This window comes from Salvelinus alpinus, chromosome 17 (genome assembly GCF_045679555.1).
Source record: "Salvelinus alpinus chromosome 17, SLU_Salpinus.1, whole genome shotgun sequence".
NCBI classification, from domain to species: Eukaryota; Metazoa; Chordata; class Actinopteri; order Salmoniformes; family Salmonidae; genus Salvelinus; species Salvelinus alpinus.
Window position 1 is genome coordinate 14,613,266 of NC_092102.1, and position 22,088 is coordinate 14,635,353.

Consider the following 22,088-nt stretch of genomic DNA (forward strand, 5'->3'; position numbering starts at 1 on the left):
GTGTGTAGGTATAAAGGAAAAAGACACATTTCAGTGTCTCTGTACTAATTAGATGAAAGCGTCTGCTAAATGGCATATATTCTTATAAAGACAATAAAGTTATCTTCTTCTGTCTCCTGTCTTCTAAAGCCATGGCCCCCAAGAACCTGACCCAGCGATTGAAAGATAGCTTGACCTTCAGCTTCCCCAACGACCCTCAGGACAATGGGGTGTTGGATCACATGGTGAGGATGACAACGTCCATCCACAGTCCACTAGTCTCCATGGGCTGCCGGCCACTCTGCCCCACCAGCCCCCCCGAGGTCGGGAAGCGGCGGCTGGCTGTGCCGGAGCTGATGGAAAAGCACAGCAGCAAGGAACTGGAGGAGAGCTCCGTGTGTCATAGTAACGGTGTGAAGTGTTCCTTCAATCCGGCGCCGGCGTCGTCCTCCCTCTTGCTCGCCAACTGCTGCTCGGACACGAAGCGGAGGGGTAGTGTTCTCTCAACGACTGCAAACGGCGTCCAGAACTTCCTCCCCCATTCCTTGGCGAATCGGAACAGTGTCTTCCCGTACGGCTGCATCCCCACGATCACCTTCACTAAGTCTGCGGAAAAAACACCCAAGAAGGCGAAGAAGACAAAGAGGCACAAGGGCCACCTGGAGCCTCCAGTCTGGAAGTACAAATCGGATAAGCAGGAGAAGAAAAGGGAAAAGGAGAAATTAGAGGAAGAGAAGGGAGTGCAAGAGAAGGCACTTGAGAAATCTAAAATGAAGGCAGCCAAGGTGGCGGCCAAGGCCAAGGAGCCAGCCAAGGCAAGTTAAATTGCCAGCTGTCTGTTTGTAAACTGCCACAGAGTGAGGGCACAGAACCCTGAGAGAATAGAACGGCCTCTGTGCTGCCATCTCTTACTAACTCCAATCTGTGATTATGTCATATAAGAGGGACGAGGGGACAACTCCCCTGTGGTGGCCCCTTTCCGGGGCCATCATGGAAGCCCAGTTTCAGCCGTACAGTGGTGTCTCCAATAACACGGGTGGAAACTAGCATCTGAGCCAGACTAAGACTAATGGATGGACTGTTGTTTTTCCTCTTGATTGGGATATGCTGTAAGGACTTACTGAAATGGCCTGAACATTCCTAGACTTTACTATTCATGTATCTATCAAGAGGAATATGCGTTTTATATGTTAACTTATTTTGTTGTTTAATTTTTGGGGAGTCAGTCGTTAAAAAGATCAGTAGAGTTTGTTTGGGCTTCCGCCTTCTTAACATACAGCATGTCTGAAACAACTAACTAATCGAAACTGTGAAGGAACCAGAGCCATAGCAAAGAAATGTCAAATTTCTATTTGCACTTACTGAAAGAGAAGCAGGACATTACCATGAGTTTTTCAAATGATGAATAACTCCTGCCAATTCTTAACATAACAATGACCATAGGAGTTGGCAAGACAGCACAAACAGATCTGGGGACCAGGTGTCACGTATACTCCCTCTCCGGCCTCTTGGTCATCAGGCTGCTGATTACCCAGCACAACTGTCACCGTCGTCTCGCGCACCTGCGCCTCAAGACACTCACCTGGACTCCATCACCTCCTTGATAATCTTCCCTTTATCTGTCACTCCCCTTGGTTCTTTCCTCGGGTGTTATTGGCTCTGTTTTCATGTCGGTGCGTTGTTAGTGTTACGTGTATTGTTTCATTCGTTTATTAAAACACTCACTCCCTGAACTTGCTTCCTGACTCTCAGCGCACTCGTTACAACGGGCTAGTTAAATCAGGGATAACCTCAGTTTTGATGAGGCTCAGGTTCTTTGATAAGCCAGACACTAAGTGACTTTATTATTACGTGGCACAAACTTACTCCGAAGTCTTAGCTATGTTAACAGATGCACTGTAGATACAGTGCAACTGTTAAAGGTAGACTCAGCGAAATGACGTCGCCACGAGCAGCACCGCGGATATTGAGATGAGCGAGATGCAAGACTTCGCTCTCACACAGTCACACACAGTATCTGCGCATGTACACGGGTTCGCTTCATGCTGTTACAGCGTGGGAGCCACGGGATCAAAACAGTGGAGAAGTTGAGCGTCGAACTTCAACGATCTTCGTTGTTGCGGAAATTGACCCATTAATGCTGTTTACTCTCTGCATCTACGTCATATCGCTGAGTCTAGTGTGGAGTAGGAATAAGCTTGTGTCTGTAGCTGCCCTAATGTGATGGTTATTCTTCAATACCTATTCTATGCCCCTCATCAAAGACTTGGAAAGAGACATATGGGTAGTGAATTTTCCCAGTCAAAAGCCATTGATACATCAGAAATGTCTCCACCAATAGGAATAGATACAATAGGCCTAATGAATATCCATTAAAACGTTTAAAAACAGGAGGAGAACACATATGACTGGTTTGTTTAAATGAATAATGAATTAGGGTATTTGTAGATGCTAAGAACTGTCATCCCCGGACCAGAAATACCAGTCTGTAGAGCAAACAAAACCAAGTTGGAAAAACGAACTCAACAAACAGACAAAATGTTTTTGGGGGGAGGAATAAGATCAAAACTAAAGCAAGAATTGCAAAATTTACCAAAAATCCCTCATCAACTTTCATGCCAGTAGATTAACATACCCAGTGAACCCAGAGAAACTTTCTCACAGTATCTCTGAAGTATTTAGTTTCAGTTCCGTTTTACAGTTGGGGAACTAGTCAATAAAAAGTCAACATTGAAACGAGTCTTATGGAGGTCAGAGAGAGGCCAGGTTAGAACCCGTGACTAAAGACTGAGAGTGCGTTGCAAATGGTACCCAATTCCCTACATAGTGCACAGAAAGTTCATATATATTTCCAGAACTGCTAAACCTTTCTTGGAAAGGAAGTTCTATCGCCAATCTTATATTCCCACCCCTCATCTTTACAGTAAATCAAGTGGTTAGACTGCAGTTTAGTTGTTTTTGTAATTCGATTAAGCCTTTTAAATGATTATTTCTAATCTGTTATAATGTGTTCTGTAGACCATTTCTTTCAAAGATTGTTGAATGTCAAAGCAGACTGCCCAGACTTTCTCTCCATTCTATTCAATCCTGTCCTGTGCGATTATTGCACAACAACAAAACAAAGAGTTTCAGTGAAGCCTGGAGAAAACAGAGACACACTGTGCTGCCCATAGACATTGAATGACATATCATTCTCTTTCCATGGTGTTGCCTGGCACTGAAAGAATGCTGAGAACAACCCGGATCTCAACAGCTCACAGATTAATGCGGGGAAGGGAAAATACATGCTGCTGCTGCTCAAAATAAGAAAAACATTTTGCTCTCTCTTCCCTGAGATTGTTGATGTGAGGCCTCCCAGCTGTGTATCTAGCTGCTGTACATAGGCCAAGAGGATAATATTCGGGACCATGAGATGAAGGAATTCACATTACTCAAATGAAGAAAAGATCTCACCCACACATCAGTATAGTGTAACATTCCCATAAAGGAGGCAAGTCATATTTGGATCATTGTGAGAGATGAACAGTTCAGTATTAGAACAAAAATTGATCCACTGGGTCTAGATAGCTATATTTACTGGGTTTAGACCAGAAGCCTCGCAGACTTCCTTTTAAAGAATATTTCATGATGACCAAAGCTGTCTAAAATAGCGCAATATTCTCCTAGAGCTCCGACTGTCCTTCTGAGGAGGATATGTGCCTAATATAGTAACAAATAGAAAAATAATGTTTGTTGCTGTAACACAAGAGCGAAATGAGACCGGATACCAGTTGTAATACCATTAACAGTTAGTGTGTCATCATCCATTACTCAGTTAGCTCTGCAAACCCTGAAGGGTTAGGTCCAAGGGGTAAGAGGAGGGGTAGGGAGTGAATTGGGACTGGCTGTCTCAGAGAGGGTGTGTCCAAAATGACACCCTATGCCCTATGTAGCGTACTACATTTGATGAGAGCGCTATGGCTCTGGTCAAAAGTGCACTGCATAGGGAATAGGGTGTCACACTGTCTGTCTTCAGTCCAGTCTCCATGCACAGCTCATAGTCAGATGAGACAGACAGTGTTAGTGATACAAAGACAGTGAGCATCACACAAAAAACAGCACATACACACACACACAGTGTATCTTAAGAACTAATAAGGAAGTTATGATTAAAGTTCAAGTGTAAAAATGTTGTCTGCTTGATGCCTAATTATGTGGTTATAACGTATTTACTACAGTCTATCTCTTAAACTCGCATCACTGAAAGACCCAAAGCCACATCTGCCCTGTAATTGTAGTCTTCGTATACGACAGGCTGCAAGAGGGAAAACCAGAGGAGAAAATAAGAGGTTTGCCAGCAACAGGAAAACTGCTCTGAGAGAGCACATTCCAGCCAGACCCCGTTCGAGACAATGAGGGGTGGGACACAATTTTATTTAAAATCTCAGTAGGCCTAATCTTGCGTTTGAATCAGGAACAGAGCAAAGCTGGGTTGAAGGTTCCTAGGCAGGCTACGTAGGCTACTTTATCGAGATGGAGCCATGGGCTGTTTGTGAACTTATTTCAAAGCGGAAGGCTGACGTCTAGCCTATGTTCCAGCTCGGCCTCGTGTTTTCGGTTTATCAGTCAAAGATTTTAGACCGAGATATAGCGTCACAGCGCCGCGCTTGAGACGAGACAAATCTGGTAAACTTGGACGGACCATATATCTTAGACCGAAAGAACGGGCGTTCATTTTCCCGTCAGGTATCGTGGATATTGTAGCAGAACTGAAATTATTTGACATAAAGTTGAGAGGAGCGCCATATAAAAATACTGAGGTTGATTCGCATCGAAACAGGAAAGGATATGGAGAGATTTTAGGATTCAACATCTGGGACTGAAAACTTTCACCGAACTCAAAGGTTGACATATGAATGGAAGACGTATCTAATACATTCATTTTGGTTGTCTTTTAACACTTTAAAGTAGTTTAAAAGACATATTTTGTTTATAATATGGGACCAACGTGGCGCATGTCTGTGGTGATACATAATTTGGCTTCTTCGTGAAAAGCAAGAAGCTGCGCTTAAAAGGAAAAAAAACGGGTAAAAGTCTTAAAATATATATTGTTTTGTGATTTGAGTGTTATGTTGAATATTTAGTACGCTGCACATTTAATCTGACATTTGTGACAGCTGTTGCCTATTCGTTTAACCTTTTGTCTAGGTATGGATAGCTGTTTTAAATAAAATAGGTAGGTGAACTTCGTTATTACAAGTCTCTGTTATGATTAGAATGTTGTAGGCTATGAAATACTGATGCCTAACTGACATATCTCCCACATTGACCACATCAGAAAAGCGCCAATCTACAGCGGTGCTTATTGGCTAGAACACCTGCACTCTAGATTGTCTTCAGTTTAGCGATGACATTTCACTCCAAGGCACGGTGCAGGTTACAGAATAGCTGACCATTGCAAAACGTGTGCCTTATATTGAGTCCATTCAAAGCAAAATCCAGGGCCCGTATTCATAAGGCGTCTCTGCGTGGCAGTGCTGCCGATCTAAGATCAGTTTAGCCTTTTAGATCATAAGTACGATTCTATGGTCAGAGGCGACATGATGCTAGATCAGGGGCAGTATTCATAAGGTGTCTCAGAGTAGGAGTGCTGATCTAGTATCAGGTCCCCCCTTATTCATTATGATCTAAATTCAAAACTGTTCCTACATCACCACTCCTTCTCTGAGATGCTATATAAATATGGCCCCAGTAGATCTTTCCCATCATTACTAGTTTATGAAGTGCTGTATGGGCTATGATGAGACATGATGTAGGCCACCTGTAGTTGAGCTGCCAGGTGTGATTACATATACCTGTGGGTGGAACACAACACAACAGCCATGGAGGCATGTTTTGTCACTGCAAACTCTTCTCTCACTCAGGTGTGAAGGAACAAACTCTCAACACACCTCAGCCACCATGGTTCACTACAGCTGCATATTTTCAGTGTTTTAGCATCTTCACAATGACTAAATGGTTCTAGCAGAAGGCCCTATGATTAAATACAATTTGAATATTCCTTTAAATATTTGAATTTGCAGAACTGTATTGCAATTCATGCAAATGCTGTACATTAACTTTTGCATGAGCTGAATCCAATGCCTATCGGTGCTTTACACAAAAGAAATTAGGCCCTATTGTGCCGTAGCTCTGAGGTTTTCAAATCCCTTGAAGTATTTTGTTTCCTTAAAAGACATGTCTTTGCCTTTTATAATTTTATCATCATGTTGGTTTAAGCATGGGGGTATAGAGGGAAAGCTGATCCTACCTCACATGTGAGAAGAGAACACACACAATGGGTGCGTCGCAAATTGCACATTATCCCTTACATAGTGCACTACTTTTGACCAGAGTCATATGGGCCCTGGTCAAAAGTAGTGCACTAAATAGGGAATAAGTTGCCAAATGGGATGTAATTGAAGCATGTAGACAAACGCTAAGCCTGGCTTTGTCACGTCTGTCTAATGCAGATACAATCAGACATACCAGACCAGACAAGTCTCTCATCATAACAAGCTCTGAGTCACAAAGATCACAGGATTAAAGCTGTAAAGCCTTTACTAAACAACAGATGCTAAACAGTCATGGCTATCTGTGGATAAACAGTGAAAGATGAATAATTATCTGAATGATAAAGATATACAGTACATGGTCAAAAGTATGTAGACACCACTCCAAATTAGTGGATTCGGCTAGTTCAGCTACACCCGTTGCTGACAGGTGTATAAAAGCACACCGCCATGCAATCTCCACAGACAAACATTGGCAGTAGAATGGATACCGAAGTGCTCAGTGACTTTCAATGTGGCACCGTCATAGGAGGCCACCTTTCCAACAAGTCAGTTTGTCAAATGTCTGCCCTGCTAGAGCTGCCCCAGTCAACTGTAAGTGCTGTTATTGTGAAGTGGAAACATCTAGGAGCAACAACGGCTCAGCTGTGAAGTGGTAAGCCACACAAGCTCACAGAACAGGACCGCCGAGTGCTGAAGCGTGTATTGTCTAAAATATCTTCTGTCCTCGGTTGCAACACTCACTACCGAGTTCCAAACTGCCACTGGAAGCAACGTCAGCACAAAAACTGTTCGTCGGGTGCTTCATGAAATGGGTTTCCATGGCCGAACAGCCGCACACAAGCCTAAGATCACCATGTGCAATGCCAAACTTGCTGGCATTGGAAACACGTTCTCTGGTGTGATGAATCACTCTTCACCATCTGGCAGTCCAATGGATGAATCTGGGTTTGGCAGATGCCAGGAGAACCCTACCTACCCAAATGCATATTATTAGTGCCAACTGTAAAGTTTGCTGGAGTAGGAAAAATAGTCTGCCTGTTTTTCGTGGATCGGGCTAGGCCCCTCAGTTCCAGTGAAGGGAAATCTTAACCCTACAGCATACAATAACATTCTAGATTATTATTTTCTTACAACTTTGTGGCAACAGTTTGGGATAGGCCTTTTCCTGTTTCAGCATGACAATGCCCCCATGCACAAAGCGAGGTCCATACAGAAATGGTTTGTCGAGATCAGTGTGAAGAACTTGACTAGCCTGCACAGAGCACTGACCTCAACCCCATCAAACACCTTTGGGATGAATTTGAAGGCCTAATTGGAAGGCTTTATCGCCCCACATCAGTGCCCGACCTCACTAATACTCTTGTGGATTAATGGAAGCAAATCCCCGCAGCAATGTTCCAACATCTAGTGGAAAGCATTCCCAGAAGAGTGATTGGCTGTTATAGTAGCAAAGAGGGGACCAACTCCATATTAATGCCCATGGTTTTGAAATGAGATGTTCGTTGATCAGGTGTCCACATACTATTGGCCATGTATTGTAGCTAGATATTGTTCTGTCATCTGAGCTATGCAGTCAGTTGTCGTACAAATGACTTGTATATATTGTATATATGCCATTTAGCAGACACTTTTATTCATGCAGAAGAGTAGCAGAGTTCCTTCAGTTGCATTAGGCAAATAGAGGCCCATTGCAGGAGGTTGGAGTCAGTTTGCTGTAGACTCTTCCACTGGTGGCTTCCTAGCTAGCACATTTGGCTCCTTGGAAGTTGTGGGAACGTACGTTTTTGGTTTCCCATTGGTACTGTGAACGAAGCCATACGTTTCCTGAGCTGTACTATGGTTCCTGAGCTGTACTAAAGTTTTCCTGGGAGGTTTTATTGATGTCCTGAGAATGGAAATGATAGGTTATTTGAAGGTAATTAAATAACGTTCTGAGAACATTGTCTAAAAGTTATGAATGTTTTGAACAAAATGTTAAGGTTATTTGGATGTTTTTGAATAACTTCCTTAAAACATTCACTGAGTGTTTCGACTTCAAATAACACTGCTAGCTTAGGTTAACTGTTTTGAACTCCAAGTACAGATAGTGGATACTGGTGTGAAGAAGAGCAAAAAAGTAAATAAAAACAATATGGGGATGAGGTAGGTAGATTGGATACAGCATACAGGTCGCAGTGGTGGGTGGTATATGGGGCTTTGGTGACAAAACGGATGGAACTGTGATAGACTGCATCCAGTTTGCTGAGTAGAGTGTTGGAGGCTATTTTGTAAATGACATCGCCGAAGTCAAGGATCGGTAGGATAGTCAGTTTTACGAGGGTATGTTTGGCGGCGAGAGTGAAGGAGGCTTTGTTGCAAAATAGGAAGCCGTATACTGAATGGTGTCGTCTGCGTAGAGGTGGATCAGGGAATCACCCGCAACAAGAGCGACATCGTTGATATATACAGAGAAAAGAGTCGGCCCGAGAATTGAACCCTGTGGTACCCCCATAGAGACTGCCAGAGGTCCGGACAACAGGCCCTCCGATTTTACACACTGAACTCTATCTGAGAAGTAGTTGGTGAACCAGACGAGGCAATCATTTGAGAAACCAAGGCTGTTGAGTCTGCCGATAAGAATACGGTGTTTGACTGAGTCGAAAGCCTTGGCCAGGTCGATGAAGACGGCTGCACAGTACTGTCTTTTATCGATGGCGGTTATGATATCGTTTAATACCTTGAGCGTGGCTGAGGTGCACCTGTGACCAGCTCGGAAACCGGATTGCACAGCGGAGAAGGTACGGTGGGATTCGAAATGGTCAGTGATCTGTTTATTAACTTGGCTTTCGAAGACTTTAGAAAGGCAGGGCAGGATGGATATAGGTCTGTAACAGTTTGGGTCTAGAGTGTCACCCTCTTTGAAGATGGGGATGACCAGGGCAGCTTTCCAATCTTTAGGGATCTCGGACGATACGAAAGAGAGGTTGAACAGACTAATAATAGGGGTTGCAACAATGGCAGCGGATAATTTTAGAAAGAGAGGGTCCAGATTGTCTAGCCCAGCTGATTTGTACGGGTCCAGGTTTTGCAGCTCTTTCAGAACATCTGCTATCTGGATTTGGGTGAAGGAGATGCTGGGGAGGCTTGGGCAAGTAGCTGTGGGGGGTCGGGGTTGGGGTAGCCAAGAGGAAAGCATGGCCAGCCGTAGAGAAATGCTTATTGAAATTCTCGGTTAACGTGGATTTATCGGTGGTGACAGTGTTTCCTAGCCTCAGTGCAGTGGGCAGCTGGGAGGAGGTGCTCTTATTCACCATGGACTTTACAGTGTCCCAAAACATTTGGGAGTTAGAATTACAGGATGCAAATGTCTGTTTGAAAAAGCTAGCCTTTGCTTTCCTGACTGACTGCGTGTATTGGTTCTTGACTTCCCTGAAAAGTTGCATATCGCGGGGACTATTCGATTCTAGTGCAGTCCGCCACAGGATGTTTTTGTGCTGGTCGAGGGCAGTCAGGTCTGGAGTGAACCAAGGGCTATATCTGTTCTTAGTTCTACATTTTTTGAAAGGGGCATGCTTATTTAAGATGGTGAGGAAATTACTTCTAAAGAACGACCAGGCATCCTCTACAGACGGGATGAGGTCAATATCCTTCCAGGATACCCCGGCCAGGTCGATTAGAAAGGCCTGTTCGCAGAAGTGTTTTAGGGAGCGTTTGACAGTGATGAGGGGTGGTCGTTTGACCACGGACCCATAGCGGATGCAGGCAATGAGGCAGTGATCGCTGAGATCCTGATTGAAAACAGCAGAGGTGTATTTGGAGGGAAATTAACTTGTGGCACAGCATCAGTGAGATTCAAACTAATGGTGTTCTGTTTTCTATCAATGGAATTCGTCCACTGTGCCACCAGGATGTTAACTCATACAAAGCTGTTAATTTTAGTCTGTTCAAACAGACCCCATTTCAAAGGAAACAAGCACTCATTAAGATCAGGTGTGGCCAATTAGTGTGCAAGGCCAATTAGTGGGCAAGGCCAACACACCTGAACACACTTAACAAGATAGAAGCTTGAGAGAGCTTTGTTGACGCTAAGAATGGATTGTATTTGTTTTTAAATAACATTCTTAGAACGTTCTTTGAATTCCCTAATGCTTTCTTGTGGTTTTTATGGAAAGTTTTCTTAATGTTTTGAGAACATGAATTCAAATTGAACTATAAGTAAACCTGCAGAAAACGTTGTGCTGAAGTACTGAAATTCCTACAGAAGAACGTTGTTTCTTAACGTTCTCTGAACTATTTGAGAACATTCCCAATGTCAAACCAGTTGGAGAAAACGTTCTTGGAACATTACCAAACGTAATTAAATGTAACCATGTTTGAACTTTTAGGAAACGTTCTGTTAAAGTAATGAAATACCAAGAAAATAACGTTATTTTGTCAAGTTCTTTAAATGTGCTGAGCATGTTTCAAAGCCAAGCAACTCCTGCACCATTCCCAGAATGTTGTGGGAAGGTTGTATGCAAAATAACCATAAGAAAACCAAGCTCTAACCAAGTAGTATTTTTAGAAGTATTTATTGGCATCCCCAATTAGCCGCTGCCAAGGGAGTGCCTACTTTTCCTGGGTTCCAAACAGGAAACAAAACAAAAACAAAAAAGAACTAATATACATAATATAATATACATAATAAACATAATATACATAACCCTACATAATACTATGTAACACTACACTACATAATACTACATAACACTACATAATACTACATAACACTACATAATACTACATTATCTCCTGCCTCTGCCTCACGCTTCAGAAACAGGAGACGGCTCCTGCCCTATGAGCCGTTCCGGCTCACACAAGACAAGGCTCATGCAAGGCCACCCACCTACATAATAGAATACAAAAAAATTGTCTCTTCACAGTCCCCGTTGTGCCGTAAGGCGTGTGGTTTTATTGCTAGCTTGAGTTACCTGGGGTGGCAGAGAGTTCCATGTAGTCATGGCTCTATTTAATACTGTGCGTTTCCCAGCCTGTGTTCTGGACCTGTGTAGAGACCTCTGGTTGCATGTCTTGTGTTTTACCGATGAGTGTCCGAACTGTTTGCCAACTGCTTGAACAGACAGTTCGGTACCACCAAGCTCTAAGAAACATGGTTCTCAGAACGTTATGTGCTAGCTGGGTTGCCTTTCCCCCCACCGCAACATAAATGTAATCCAGATGGAATGGGAGATGGGACTGTGAAGTCAAAGCTTTTAAGATGAGAGGAAGAGATGACAATGGCTGTGTTTTCCCACGGGTCGGTGTGACCGCCGTGGTGTTGTGGACAGAGTAGAGACAAACGGCAGGAAAACAGAGAAAGGAAGTTAGTTGGCTGTGTGTGTGACTGGTCTGCCTCTGCCTGTCTGCGATGGCTAAGGCAGATTACTCATCTCTACCCAGATCTTATGGTAGATCTGGGCGAGAGGGGGAATCAGAGACAGACAGTATGGTTAGTGCTCCTCCATAGAGAATAGGCCAATTCAATGGGTGGAGCTGTTTACAGAATATTCGTCTTCCTAAGGGCCCATATTAAAACACAGCGGATATGTAGACTGCTACATGATACAGTAAAAAATAGCGTGCACGCGTGCGCCCCAAAAAACGTTTCTCTTGCTTTACTTTAGACGTTTTTATTCAATTCAACGCAAGGCAGCTCTGAAGTTTCAGCTGCTAGGCCTTTCTCAAGGGATGCACGGGACAGGAAATAGTATCAAACCCTCTCCTAGTCAGTGTCTAATAATGCACCGTGATGGAGATGTGGTTGCTGAGCTGAGAACCCTGATCGTGGTCTCGCGGCCTTGTTCCTCATTGCCAAATCAGAACTCTATGGTGTTCTCATATCAAGATGCTTGAGTTGAGCTGGAGCCACACAATTTGTGCAACAACAAAAGTTGCGGCCTGTTTTGCCAGTATTATCACATGGACAGATTGTTGTTTTGGTATGATGATTCAACTGAATTACTTTGCTTCGGAGCCCAAGCAGCCATCATCAAAATAGGATTGATTTCACAAACTGTCTGGTTGTGTTATCATAGACATACATTGTAGTGTATTGTGTTTATACGTCATTGAGCGGTACCACAGGAGGTTGGTGGCACCTTAATTGAGGAGGACGGGGCTCTTGGTAACGGCTGGAGCGGAATGGGTGGAATGGTATCAAATACATCAGACACATGGTTTCCATGATATCACGCAGTACGTGACTTGTGGAACTGCACGAGTGTCAATTTAATGATGGTAGGTGGTGGGTTATGAAATGGTGCACTACGCTATAGTTTAATAAGCCTGCCTGGTTCCTTAACTGGTTTGACAGAGCAGCAATATTCTTTCTTTGCTACTATGGCAGGGCACTAGCACTACTCCAAAAGATGGCCACACACACCAATCAGTAGCCACACACCCCTGTTCAGTACACCAGCTTAAAGTACACACAACACCAAAAGAATGCTGAAACTAACCCTGTCTCATTGCGTAGAAACCCAGCCTCTACCCTCTCTAGCTTGCGTGACCCACAGCAGCGCAGACCTAAACAATGAGCAGGTACACACACACACACACACACAATGAGCAGACCTGAGTCTCCTTCCAGGGCGCGGCTTCTCAATGGCAGGAAGCATAGCAATCAATATTTACACTGTGATCCAGGCAACCATGGAGCTGACAGGCCTGTGTCTGGGCCTGGGTAGCTTGCTATACAGTACACAAACACGAGCAGAACGCACACACACACACACACACACACATACACACCCACAGGGGTTTGACACACAAACACACAGGGCCGGGCAGTGCAGAGTGCTGCCTTTCCCTAACTAAACCCCCACCTCTATCCAAACCACCACCCACTCCAATTACAGAGCAGGCAGACTGACTGGACCCTGGGCCTGACGCTCGCTCTGTTGTTGTTTCTGACCTCACAACTTCCTCTGCTGACAGACTGGGAGTCAGTGGGAATGACTAGAGCTGTGTGGCTCCAACCTGCAGCTGGGCCTGATGTTGTCATGCTAACGTTAGCCGGAACCCGAATTGTGGACTCCATTGTGTCGTTACTCAATGTTGTAGGAATGTTTGCTGGGCCGGAGCTGCGTCGATCTTGCGGCAGCTGTTTCCATTTGGTGTTTTCATTTCAGAGATGCCCAGTCAGCTTAGCCACAGCAGCCGGGCCTAGGCTATCATGCTCAGAGAGCGAGAGAAAGTGGGAGGACAGATTGGTAGGAGCCAAGAGAGAGATCGAGAGAGGAGAGGGAAAATGAGAGGAAAGGTAGAAGTTGATATTGATTGTGAAGCTGCTCAGGAGTTTATGAAACAGTGTGAGAGAGAGAGAGAGAACTGTCTGTCCCGTATCTTGCATCGAGTGCCGAAAGACCAATATACTGTGACAAAGCATAATCGCTGCAGCTCTAATCGTTGTCTTGTCTCTCTGACAGAGAATGGGGGGTGCTGCCATGGTCACAGTGCTGCTGGCTGGGATGTGCCTGTGGACCTCCACAGCTCATGCAGGTAGGTCAACAAAGAATGTGGCCGTGTGTGTGTGTGGCTGTGTGTATCATTTGAGTGTGCTAGCTTACGTAATCCCCCGTGTGTGTATGTGTGTTGTATATCTTTGTGTATCTGTGCTGGTGTGTATCTGAGTGTGAGTGAGTTTGTTGCTGCTGCTGCTGGGGAATCAGCTAGGTGCAGATGCGTGTGTAGATGAGAAGTGCTCGTTGTCGTACGGTAGTGAAACAATAGAGCAGAGGAAGTCTGCGTCTTCCTGCCGTGCCTGTGCGAGTGCTGCTGCTGCTGCGACCTCTGACCTGCAGGCCTCAGGGAGAAAAAGAGAGAAAGCCTTCAGTCCCTCAGTGACCACTTCCTCACCTCTCTGGTCTCCACTGAGGCCTCTATACTCTACCCAGCCCAATGCAGGCCCACCAGACCTGCTCTTTCTCACGCCGCTTTTATATTTTGCAGATCAGTCATCTGTGGGATCGCCGTCAGAGGGTAAGTTTGTTGCTGTGTTATAATGTGAACCACAGTTGTTCTTCACTAGTCCTCGGTATCACACTCCCGACGGAAACAATGTTGGCAAAAAATGACACTAGAGTTTACATACACATTACAGATGGAGAAAGGCCCGATAGATTGAGATTGTGTGTGTCGCATCGAATCCTAGGAAATGTGTCACATGACAGAATGCAACAGGTACAAACAATCCAGGTGAACGGTTACTTGCAAGCTCTTCCTCAACAATGCAGAGTTCAACGTCAGAGGGTCGAATTAGATAGTCCAGAATAGGATTTTTTTTTTTTTAAGCACGGAAAGCAAAGCTAGGTCAGATAAAAATTAAAACACACGAGAAATAAAATGCAAGCTACTGTATATACAAGACTAGTACCAGAACCATATCAATGTGCAGGGATACGGTGGAAGTTGAGGTAATATATACATGTAGGCAGGGGCAGGGGATAAAACGTGACTGGGCAGCAGGATATATAATAAAAAGTAGATTAATAAATAGTAGATTATGTGGTGAGAGTGTGTGTGCATGATATATGTGTATGTGGCGTCAGACTGTGTGTGAGAGTGATGATGTAAGTGCGTGTGTGTATAGACCTGAGCGTGTGCATGGAGTCAGTGCAGATAGTCCGTGGATGAGGGTGAGCAGCTATCGGTTACCTGTTCAACACTTTTATTGCTTGGCGATAGAAGCTATGACTTGATGCTCCGGAAGCGTTTGCCAGACAGTAGTGTACAGAACAGTCCAAATCGTCTGTGTGTGTCTGTTTGTGTGTATATATACGCACACAGCTCGCACACTTGCCGGTTCCCTCTCTCCAGGCCCTGACGGCATCACCGACCTGCTGTGTACATGTGAAAACAAGAAGGGGACGTGTAGGAACGGCACCTGTAGGGGTGACTACTGCTTCTACACCAAGGTGCATGGCAGAGAGGAGAGGGGCTGCTTCCAGAGGGACCACTACAAGGAACAGTGTTACACCAGCTTCCAGGGACTGTACGTCCACTGCTGCACCAAGAACCTCTGTAACGTCAACAGCACCGCTCCCCCAGACCCAGGTCAGAACACTGCAGCTTCGCTAGAACTTCCTTTCAAACAGTCTAGAACCCCTTGTCATATCTGGGCCTTGAGGTTCCATGGTTTTTTATCCTTCCCCTCTAATCAGGTAAGGATTCAAACCTCAGTCATACAGGCTTCTAATGGAAACTCAGTGTCTGGTGTCCCCTGGTGGCCGACAGGGGAAATGCCATGCGACATAAGATGCTGTATGTCATATGACCAACTTTATTTTTATACAAAATAAACGTTTCTGGAGTAACATCGTCTCTATCGTATCTGGTTGGAGGTCCTGACCAGTTTGAACAGCACTGTGGGCAGCTTAAATCAAAGTCTGTCGTTGTACTGCTACTCACTCTTGCCTGTATGCCCATGTGTCCGTTGTCCATTAGTTGAGCCTACGAGTGAGAAGGACAGCGTGATTCTGCTGGTAGCAGTCCCTCTGCTGGTGTTGCTGATCCTGTCCGTGGCTGTGTGTGGCCTGGTGCTGTGGCTACGCTCCAGACGACAGCACCACAGGCTGGGCTACAGAGAGGACCGTGACGTCTCCATGCTCAAGGTGCCCAGTGGGGCAGACCCTACCTACGGGGTAAGAATGGGACTTGATTTAATTGATATGCACAGGAGGAAATGATGTCATAGAATCACTAGCAAGATCCCAGGTGCTTTAGCAATAATATGTTTATTTATGTAATGAAATTGCTACTTGAAAACCAGTGGCAGGCGGCTGTGATCCTTGACCTGTGTGACTCTCTCTGTGTAGGAAATCTTCGATGAGTTCTGTACCTCAGGCAGTGGGACTGGCCTGCCGTACCTGGTGCAGAGGACCATGGCTCGGCAGATCTCTCTGGTCGAGTGTGTCGGTGAGTCATCCCCCTCACTTAATTCCCTGCCTCCTTTTCTATCAGTCTCGCTCTCTCTGTCAGTCTCTCATTCGTCCATAGCCGCAGCGCTATACAGACCCCGTGAACTCACTCGCCAGTGTCTCATGGACCTTCTAAAAAAAAAACTGGGTAATCTCAAGCACTACTAGTCTACTAGACACAGTGGCTTGAGGCGAGGCTATACTAATCCCCTCCATAGCTGCTGTTATGTCTGAGAAGTCTTTGCGTCTCTATCCCCAGGTAAGGGCCGGTATGGAGAGGTGTGGAGGGGCACCTGGATGGGAGAGAGTGTTGCAGTGAAGATCTTCTCCTCTAGAGATGAACAGTCCTGGTTCAGAGAGACCGAGATCTACAACACTGTACAGCTCAGACACGACAACATCCTGGGTGAGTCGGCGTAACCTGGAACCCGTGTTGTGCAACGAGACGAATACAGTCGTCTCCTGGTGGTTTTGGACTGGACTAATTGCTTGCACTAAACCGGCGCAAACAGAGACCTGTATCAAGTGCAATGAATGTATTTCTTTCTACATTGTGACTGGGGAAATGCACTGCGACAACCCAGTGTGCACCTGTCAAGAGTTTACTGCAGGGATCATAAACTACATTTTTTTGTTTGTTGAGCGGATGGTCGAGGGGCCCGGAACATAATTCCAAATCATTTGTAGACCGCAAGAAGCCCAAACAGACATAATATTTGACTAAGACAATCTTGCTTCCGTTTGTAAACGGTCACGTCTCTCCATTACGTGTGAGAATACGTAATAAAACAACCTAGCGGCCGCCAGCTGGTGAACCCTGGTCTACTATATCCTTCAATTCCTACCAACGCTAACACAAGATCTCATCGTTAACATGCTTCGTTGTCGTCTCTCCCCCCAGGCTTCATAGCATCTGACATGACGTCTAAGAACTCCAGCACCCAGCTGTGGCTGATCACCCACTTCCACGAGCTGGGTAGTCTCTATGACTTCCTCCAGTACAGCAGCCTGGACCCCGAGGGCTGCCTAAGGATGTGCCTGTCTGTAGCCTGCGGCCTGGTCCACTTCCACACAGAGATCCTCAGCTGCCAGGGCAAGCCTGCTATCGCCCACCGAGACCTGAAGAGCCGAAACATCCTGGTCAAGAGGAACGGACAGTGCTGCATCGCCGACCTGGGTAAGAACAGGAGGTGGGAGGAAACGGCTGAAGGAGAGAGAGCTGGAGGGGACCAAGACCAGAGCTAGGCTGCTAGGAATGGACCGAGAAAGGAGGGCAAAGTCCATTCTATGAATTGCTGCTGCCTGTTTATGATACGCCTGGAGACCACGTAGACAGCATTCCTATCTTTTTCATGTGTTCGTGGGTTGTGTTCAGTATGGCACACTGTAGGAAAAAAGGTGTTAGATAGATCTGTGTTATTATTGTACAAGTTCAGGTACGACCTCCCTGTTTCACTCTGTTTCAAAATGTTTTCTCCCTACTGAACATGACCCTGTTGTGTCTCCAGGCCTGGCTGTGATGCATTCTCAGACTAGTGATTACCTGGACGTGGGGAACAACCCCAGGGTGGGTACCAAACGCTACATGGCCCCAGAGGTTCTGGATGAGACCATCCGCATGGACATCTTTGAGTCGTACAAGCAGACAGACATCTGGGCCCTGGGCCTGGTTCTCTGGGAGATTTCCAGAAGGACCATTGTCAACGGTAACCACACACGCACACACGCAACTAGAAGGTCAACAAAAACACTATCATCTTTAATTGAAACATGTACTGTGGTCCAGTTGGTAAGAGCGTGGTGCTGGTAACGTCAAGGTCGGCGGTTCAATTCCCGCAAGGGTCACATACACTTACTAAAAATGTGCTGTACTCTACTGTACGGTGAGTAATATGAACCAAAGGGAACCTGGGATATGTTTCTCATGATTGAACAAGTAAATACTTTCATACCATATACTGGAGCAAATGGTATTGAAAATACATGTTATACTGTCTCAGTACTATTGTAGAGTGTAGGAGGGGATAGCCCATGTCTCTCATCACTACAATGTTGTTCTTTCTGGGAGTCTCTGTGTGTTTCTGTCTATATCCTCTCTCATGATTAGGCCTCTAGTAATTATAAACACTCTTATCTAGTGTCAGCACTCTCCCATCTCACATAGTCCAGATGCTCTCTCACATGCGCACGCACACACGGTCTCTCACACACACACAACCAGACCTCCCAGAACAATACACTCTCTGTCCAGGGATTCAGTATTTCTCAGTTCTGTTTTTAGTCCAACATATATATAGCCCAACAGTCCCACTCTCAACTTCAGTGTACTATTTCAGTCCCTGTACGAAGTGAAATATGTATACAATCCAAATCTAATAAGGTCGGAGAGCAGATTCAATCCTAGTCTGAGAGAAGATAAGCGTGACTTATCTTTGATGTAGTCTTCTCCGGTTCTGTTTTCTCCGTCTTGAAATCTTGGAACGTTATTTCAATGTCACCGAGTGTCACGATGTCTCGTTTTCCCACCAAACCCTCCCCACCTCCATCACCATTGCATAAAATGGTATGTTGGCTGACCTTTGACTTGGAATGAAGACACAAACATACTGGTGCTGTAACATGTATTCATTGTGTGTGGTTGTGTGTTCCAGGGATAGTGGAGGAGTACCGGCCGCCCTTCTTTGACATGGTGCCCTCTGACCCCAGCTTTGAGGAGATGAAGAAGGTGGTGTGTGTAGACCAGCAGAGACCCAGTCTGCACAACAGACTGCACTCGCACCCGGTGAGAAACACACACACACAAGCATTTGTTTGGGGTGACTTGTAAAGCTCTTGCAGTTCTTGTCTTATGGTATCTCTCTCCCCCTCTCTCTCTCTCTCTCTCTCTCACTCTCTCTCTCTCTCTCTCTCCCCCTCTCCCTCCCCCCCCCCCCCCTCTCTCTCTCTCCATCTATGTCTGTGTACAGATCCTGGCTTCCATTGCCAAGGTAATGAAGGAGTGTTGGTTCCAGAGCCCCCCAGCCCGACTCACAGCTCTCCGTGTCAGAAAGACTCTCTCCAAGCTGGACCAGGACCATGGCTACCCCACAGAGAAACTCAAAATGGACCTGTAGGCCTCAACATCAGACTGCAAGCAGGACGTCTAGACCTCAACATAAGACTACAACCAGCACACCAAAAGTAGGGCTTATAGTCTTATATAGAGACAATCTATATCCTCTCCTACTACTTAAGACTCTGTGTCCCATATATCTAGTGCTTCTTCCTAAAAGGCCGTCGCCAACCTTGAGTATACTGCCTGGATCATTTAATCAGGAATGCAATCGGAAAAATGTCATCTATTTGCTTTGGCCTATTTATCTGCTGAGATCTGGAATGGGAAGCATAGCAACAGACACATTTGGACTTGGATTATTCTATGGACAGAACCCTTTTCCAGTAACTGCCTGATTACTCCCGTTGAAAGAGTTCACTGACTTCCGGTCTTCCATAGAGCATGGACATTGTCCTCTCCTAGGGGCCCACCGGATTGAGAGATCTTCAGAGTTTGGTGGATGTGATGTCCTTGTGGGGATGGGTGTCTCACCGTTGGATCAGTGAGGCCTTGTGGACATAGCATGATAATTTCAAGCGGCCGTTTAATGCCTTGCTGGTTTCTTAATTGTTTTGATGCACTATATAGGATCTATACGTATTGATTTATTTTGTATTTCCTGAAAACCTTTTCAGCTGACCATATACAGTACCATTGTAATGCTCCCATTACTGCAATTTGTTACTCATGATGATATTGTAAGCACAGAGCTAATAAATCAGATCGATCTACTCTTAACAATAGAATGTTTCTTTCACCGGCATTGGATTTACTGTTAAAAGCTGTTTTAAAGTTAAAGTACTTCTATATTTTACGATGTTGATTATATATATGTTTGTTTTTAATCTGAAATTATATCTGCAATACTCTCAGCACAGAATTACCATCATTATCATCACTACCGTTCAACAATATTGAAAAGGGAAATAAATAAAAACCATCACGTTGTTTACAGGGTGTTTCATTTGTCTTTGGATGCATATTTGTAATCCTACTCAAATCCGATTGCAAATTGCTGCTCACCTCACTCTGAAATGTCATCTGAATTAGGCTACTAAAAGCTGTTACGCTGGTAGGGAAAAAGAACATGTAGTTCTATAATTGTCCACCAGAGGGTACCAGACACTAAATTGTCCACTCCACTGAATGATCCCTTTGGTTCAATGGAGTAATCTTCAGCTATATATATTTTTTAGCGTAGGCCAATACAATCAACAACTATTATCAAAATGTGCATTTTTGCATATTCACTTTGACTTCCATTTTAACTTTATTTAATTTTATTCATATGTTAATTTGAAGTCAGTTGGCATTGTGAATGACAGGTTTTATAAGCAGTCTGTTCTATGCCAGCGCAGGATGCCACTCCCCGAGGAGCTATCAGCAGATAGTTCAGACCTGTGAATCACAATTCAGGAAAAGAATACAGAGGTTTATGATCATATTTCATCCAGACTTATATTTACTCTCATGTAAATATATATCATACAGCACTTTTTCAGACAAATGGAAATATCTAATGGGAATTTTTATGGGACAAACTCCTGCTTATGCACAAACAGATACATTCACACACAGAGGCCTGCATACACACAGACATATAGTATATGCACACATATGCACACATTCATGCCTCATGCACGCAATCAGTGTGTGTGTGCATACGTGTATCTGTTTGTGTTAGTTAGAGAGATATTTCTCTCCCAGCTATTTTCTTTTTTGACAGTTACAAAACTGCCCAAATGTGGTGTTGATGAGGTGTGAAAGAGACGGGTCTAATTCGGCCACCATGTGTTTTCACCATGTCTGGAGGCTCTCTATTCGTTTCTACAAAGGTTTTCAAAGTGAATCAGTGTCTATTCCTGCCAATCAACATGAGCTTATAACACTGTGTGTAAGTGTGGACAGAAATTGACTCCAGTCGGTCTGTCCCTTCATCCACAATGTCAATGCCTCAGTTACTGTATCTGTCTGGCTGGTGTTGACCAAACTCCAGAGAGATAATACTCCCTCCATGCCCCAGTCAATCTGGCCATGAAGAGCTGGTTATTTTTAACACTGTAGAAGGGGGTTGTTTAAGTATCAGAGACTGGGGAGGGGGGGTAGAAGAGAGAGTAGGAGAGCCCCTCTCCGTCTTCTTCTCTGTCCCTACTCGGTGTATTCCTATCCAGCCGCTGTGGGACAATTCCTAATCGCTTGTCTGGCTTTGATAGGAGGATTCAGACAGTGTGTGTGCGTGCACTGAAGAAATAAGCAGATAAATTGGGACAGCTCAATAATTGATATAAGGCCGCTGTCTAAAGAGACTACCAGTAAGCAGACACTATTAGACTTCAGGACAGAGCAGAGAGCAGAGTACAAGCAAAGGGCCAGGTGATAACAGCAGAGAGAGATAGAGCTATATATAGCAGTTTGCCAAATGCATCCTGGATGGACCTGACCACGTCTTTTAGGAGAGTGAGTGGAGGTAAATCTCACTTAGAATAAATCAATTTTCACTGAATACTCTAATAGGTCTTTGCCCAAAATAGAAATGTAGCCTTGATAGACCCACATTCTATGACAAATAGTCCAGTCAGGTAATTTTTATTAATACATTGTAGGCTATAGAAATTATTTAAAAAGCAATGCCTAACATCAATGCAGTCCGAATATGAAACGTAATCTGCAGCACAGACAACTCAATCGGCTGAAGAGTCGGATCGGGTCTTCTACCCAAACAAAGGGTCTGAAACGGGTCTTTGGCTAAACCACAGAAAGCCCTCC

The 22,088-nt window shown here is 44.8% G+C and overlaps 2 protein-coding genes across 10 annotated transcripts in view; both read left to right on the plus strand.

Moving 5' to 3' along the window:
- LOC139542216 (photoreceptor ankyrin repeat protein-like) overlaps nt 1-1,701 on the plus strand; it is a 4,889-nt gene extending 3,188 nt beyond the window's left edge. The window contains exon 5 of the mRNA XM_071347375.1: nt 130-1,701. Coding sequence (XP_071203476.1) covers nt 130-803 — 674 coding nt within the window. The 3' untranslated portion in view covers nt 804-1,701. The remainder of the gene's footprint in view (nt 1-129) is intronic.
- Nucleotides 1,702-4,359: 2,658 nt separating this feature from the next.
- On the plus strand, nt 4,360-20,270 carry acvrl1 (activin A receptor like type 1). Of its 9 annotated transcripts, none has more exons than XM_071347381.1 (12): nt 4,384-5,045; nt 5,167-5,194; nt 13,739-13,811; nt 14,262-14,291; nt 15,099-15,365; nt 15,756-15,952; nt 16,127-16,226; nt 16,488-16,634; nt 17,130-17,405; nt 17,737-17,934; nt 18,880-19,010; nt 19,195-20,270. In XM_071347381.1, exons 3-12 carry the CDS (start codon nt 13,742-13,744, stop codon nt 19,339-19,341), a joined length of 1,563 nt encoding a protein of 520 aa, XP_071203482.1. In that variant the 5' UTR covers nt 4,384-5,045; nt 5,167-5,194; nt 13,739-13,741; the 3' UTR covers nt 19,342-20,270. The 9 variants fall into 9 exon arrangements, with proteins under 9 accessions (XP_071203483.1, XP_071203482.1, XP_071203485.1 ...); XM_071347384.1 differs by having other exon boundaries at nt 15,129-15,365; XM_071347382.1 differs by lacking the exons at nt 4,384-5,045; nt 5,167-5,194 and adding an exon at nt 4,360-4,377.
- Nucleotides 20,271-22,088: the final 1,818 nt, after the last annotated feature.

What these genes read in the sequence shown, in the direction of transcription:
- acvrl1 (XM_071347376.1), top strand. Translation starts at nt 13,486, where the DNA reads ATGCTCAGAGAGCGAGAGAAAGTGGGAGGACAGATTGGTAGGAGCCAA. An exon ending in GAGGGAAAATGAGAGGAAAG is followed by an intron (nt 13,573 to 13,738) that starts GTAGAAGTTGAT and finishes TCTCTCTGACAG; the next exon opens with AGAATGGGGGGTGCTGCCAT. An exon ending in GACCTCCACAGCTCATGCAG is followed by an intron (nt 13,812 to 14,261) that starts GTAGGTCAACAA and finishes TATATTTTGCAG; the next exon opens with ATCAGTCATCTGTGGGATCG.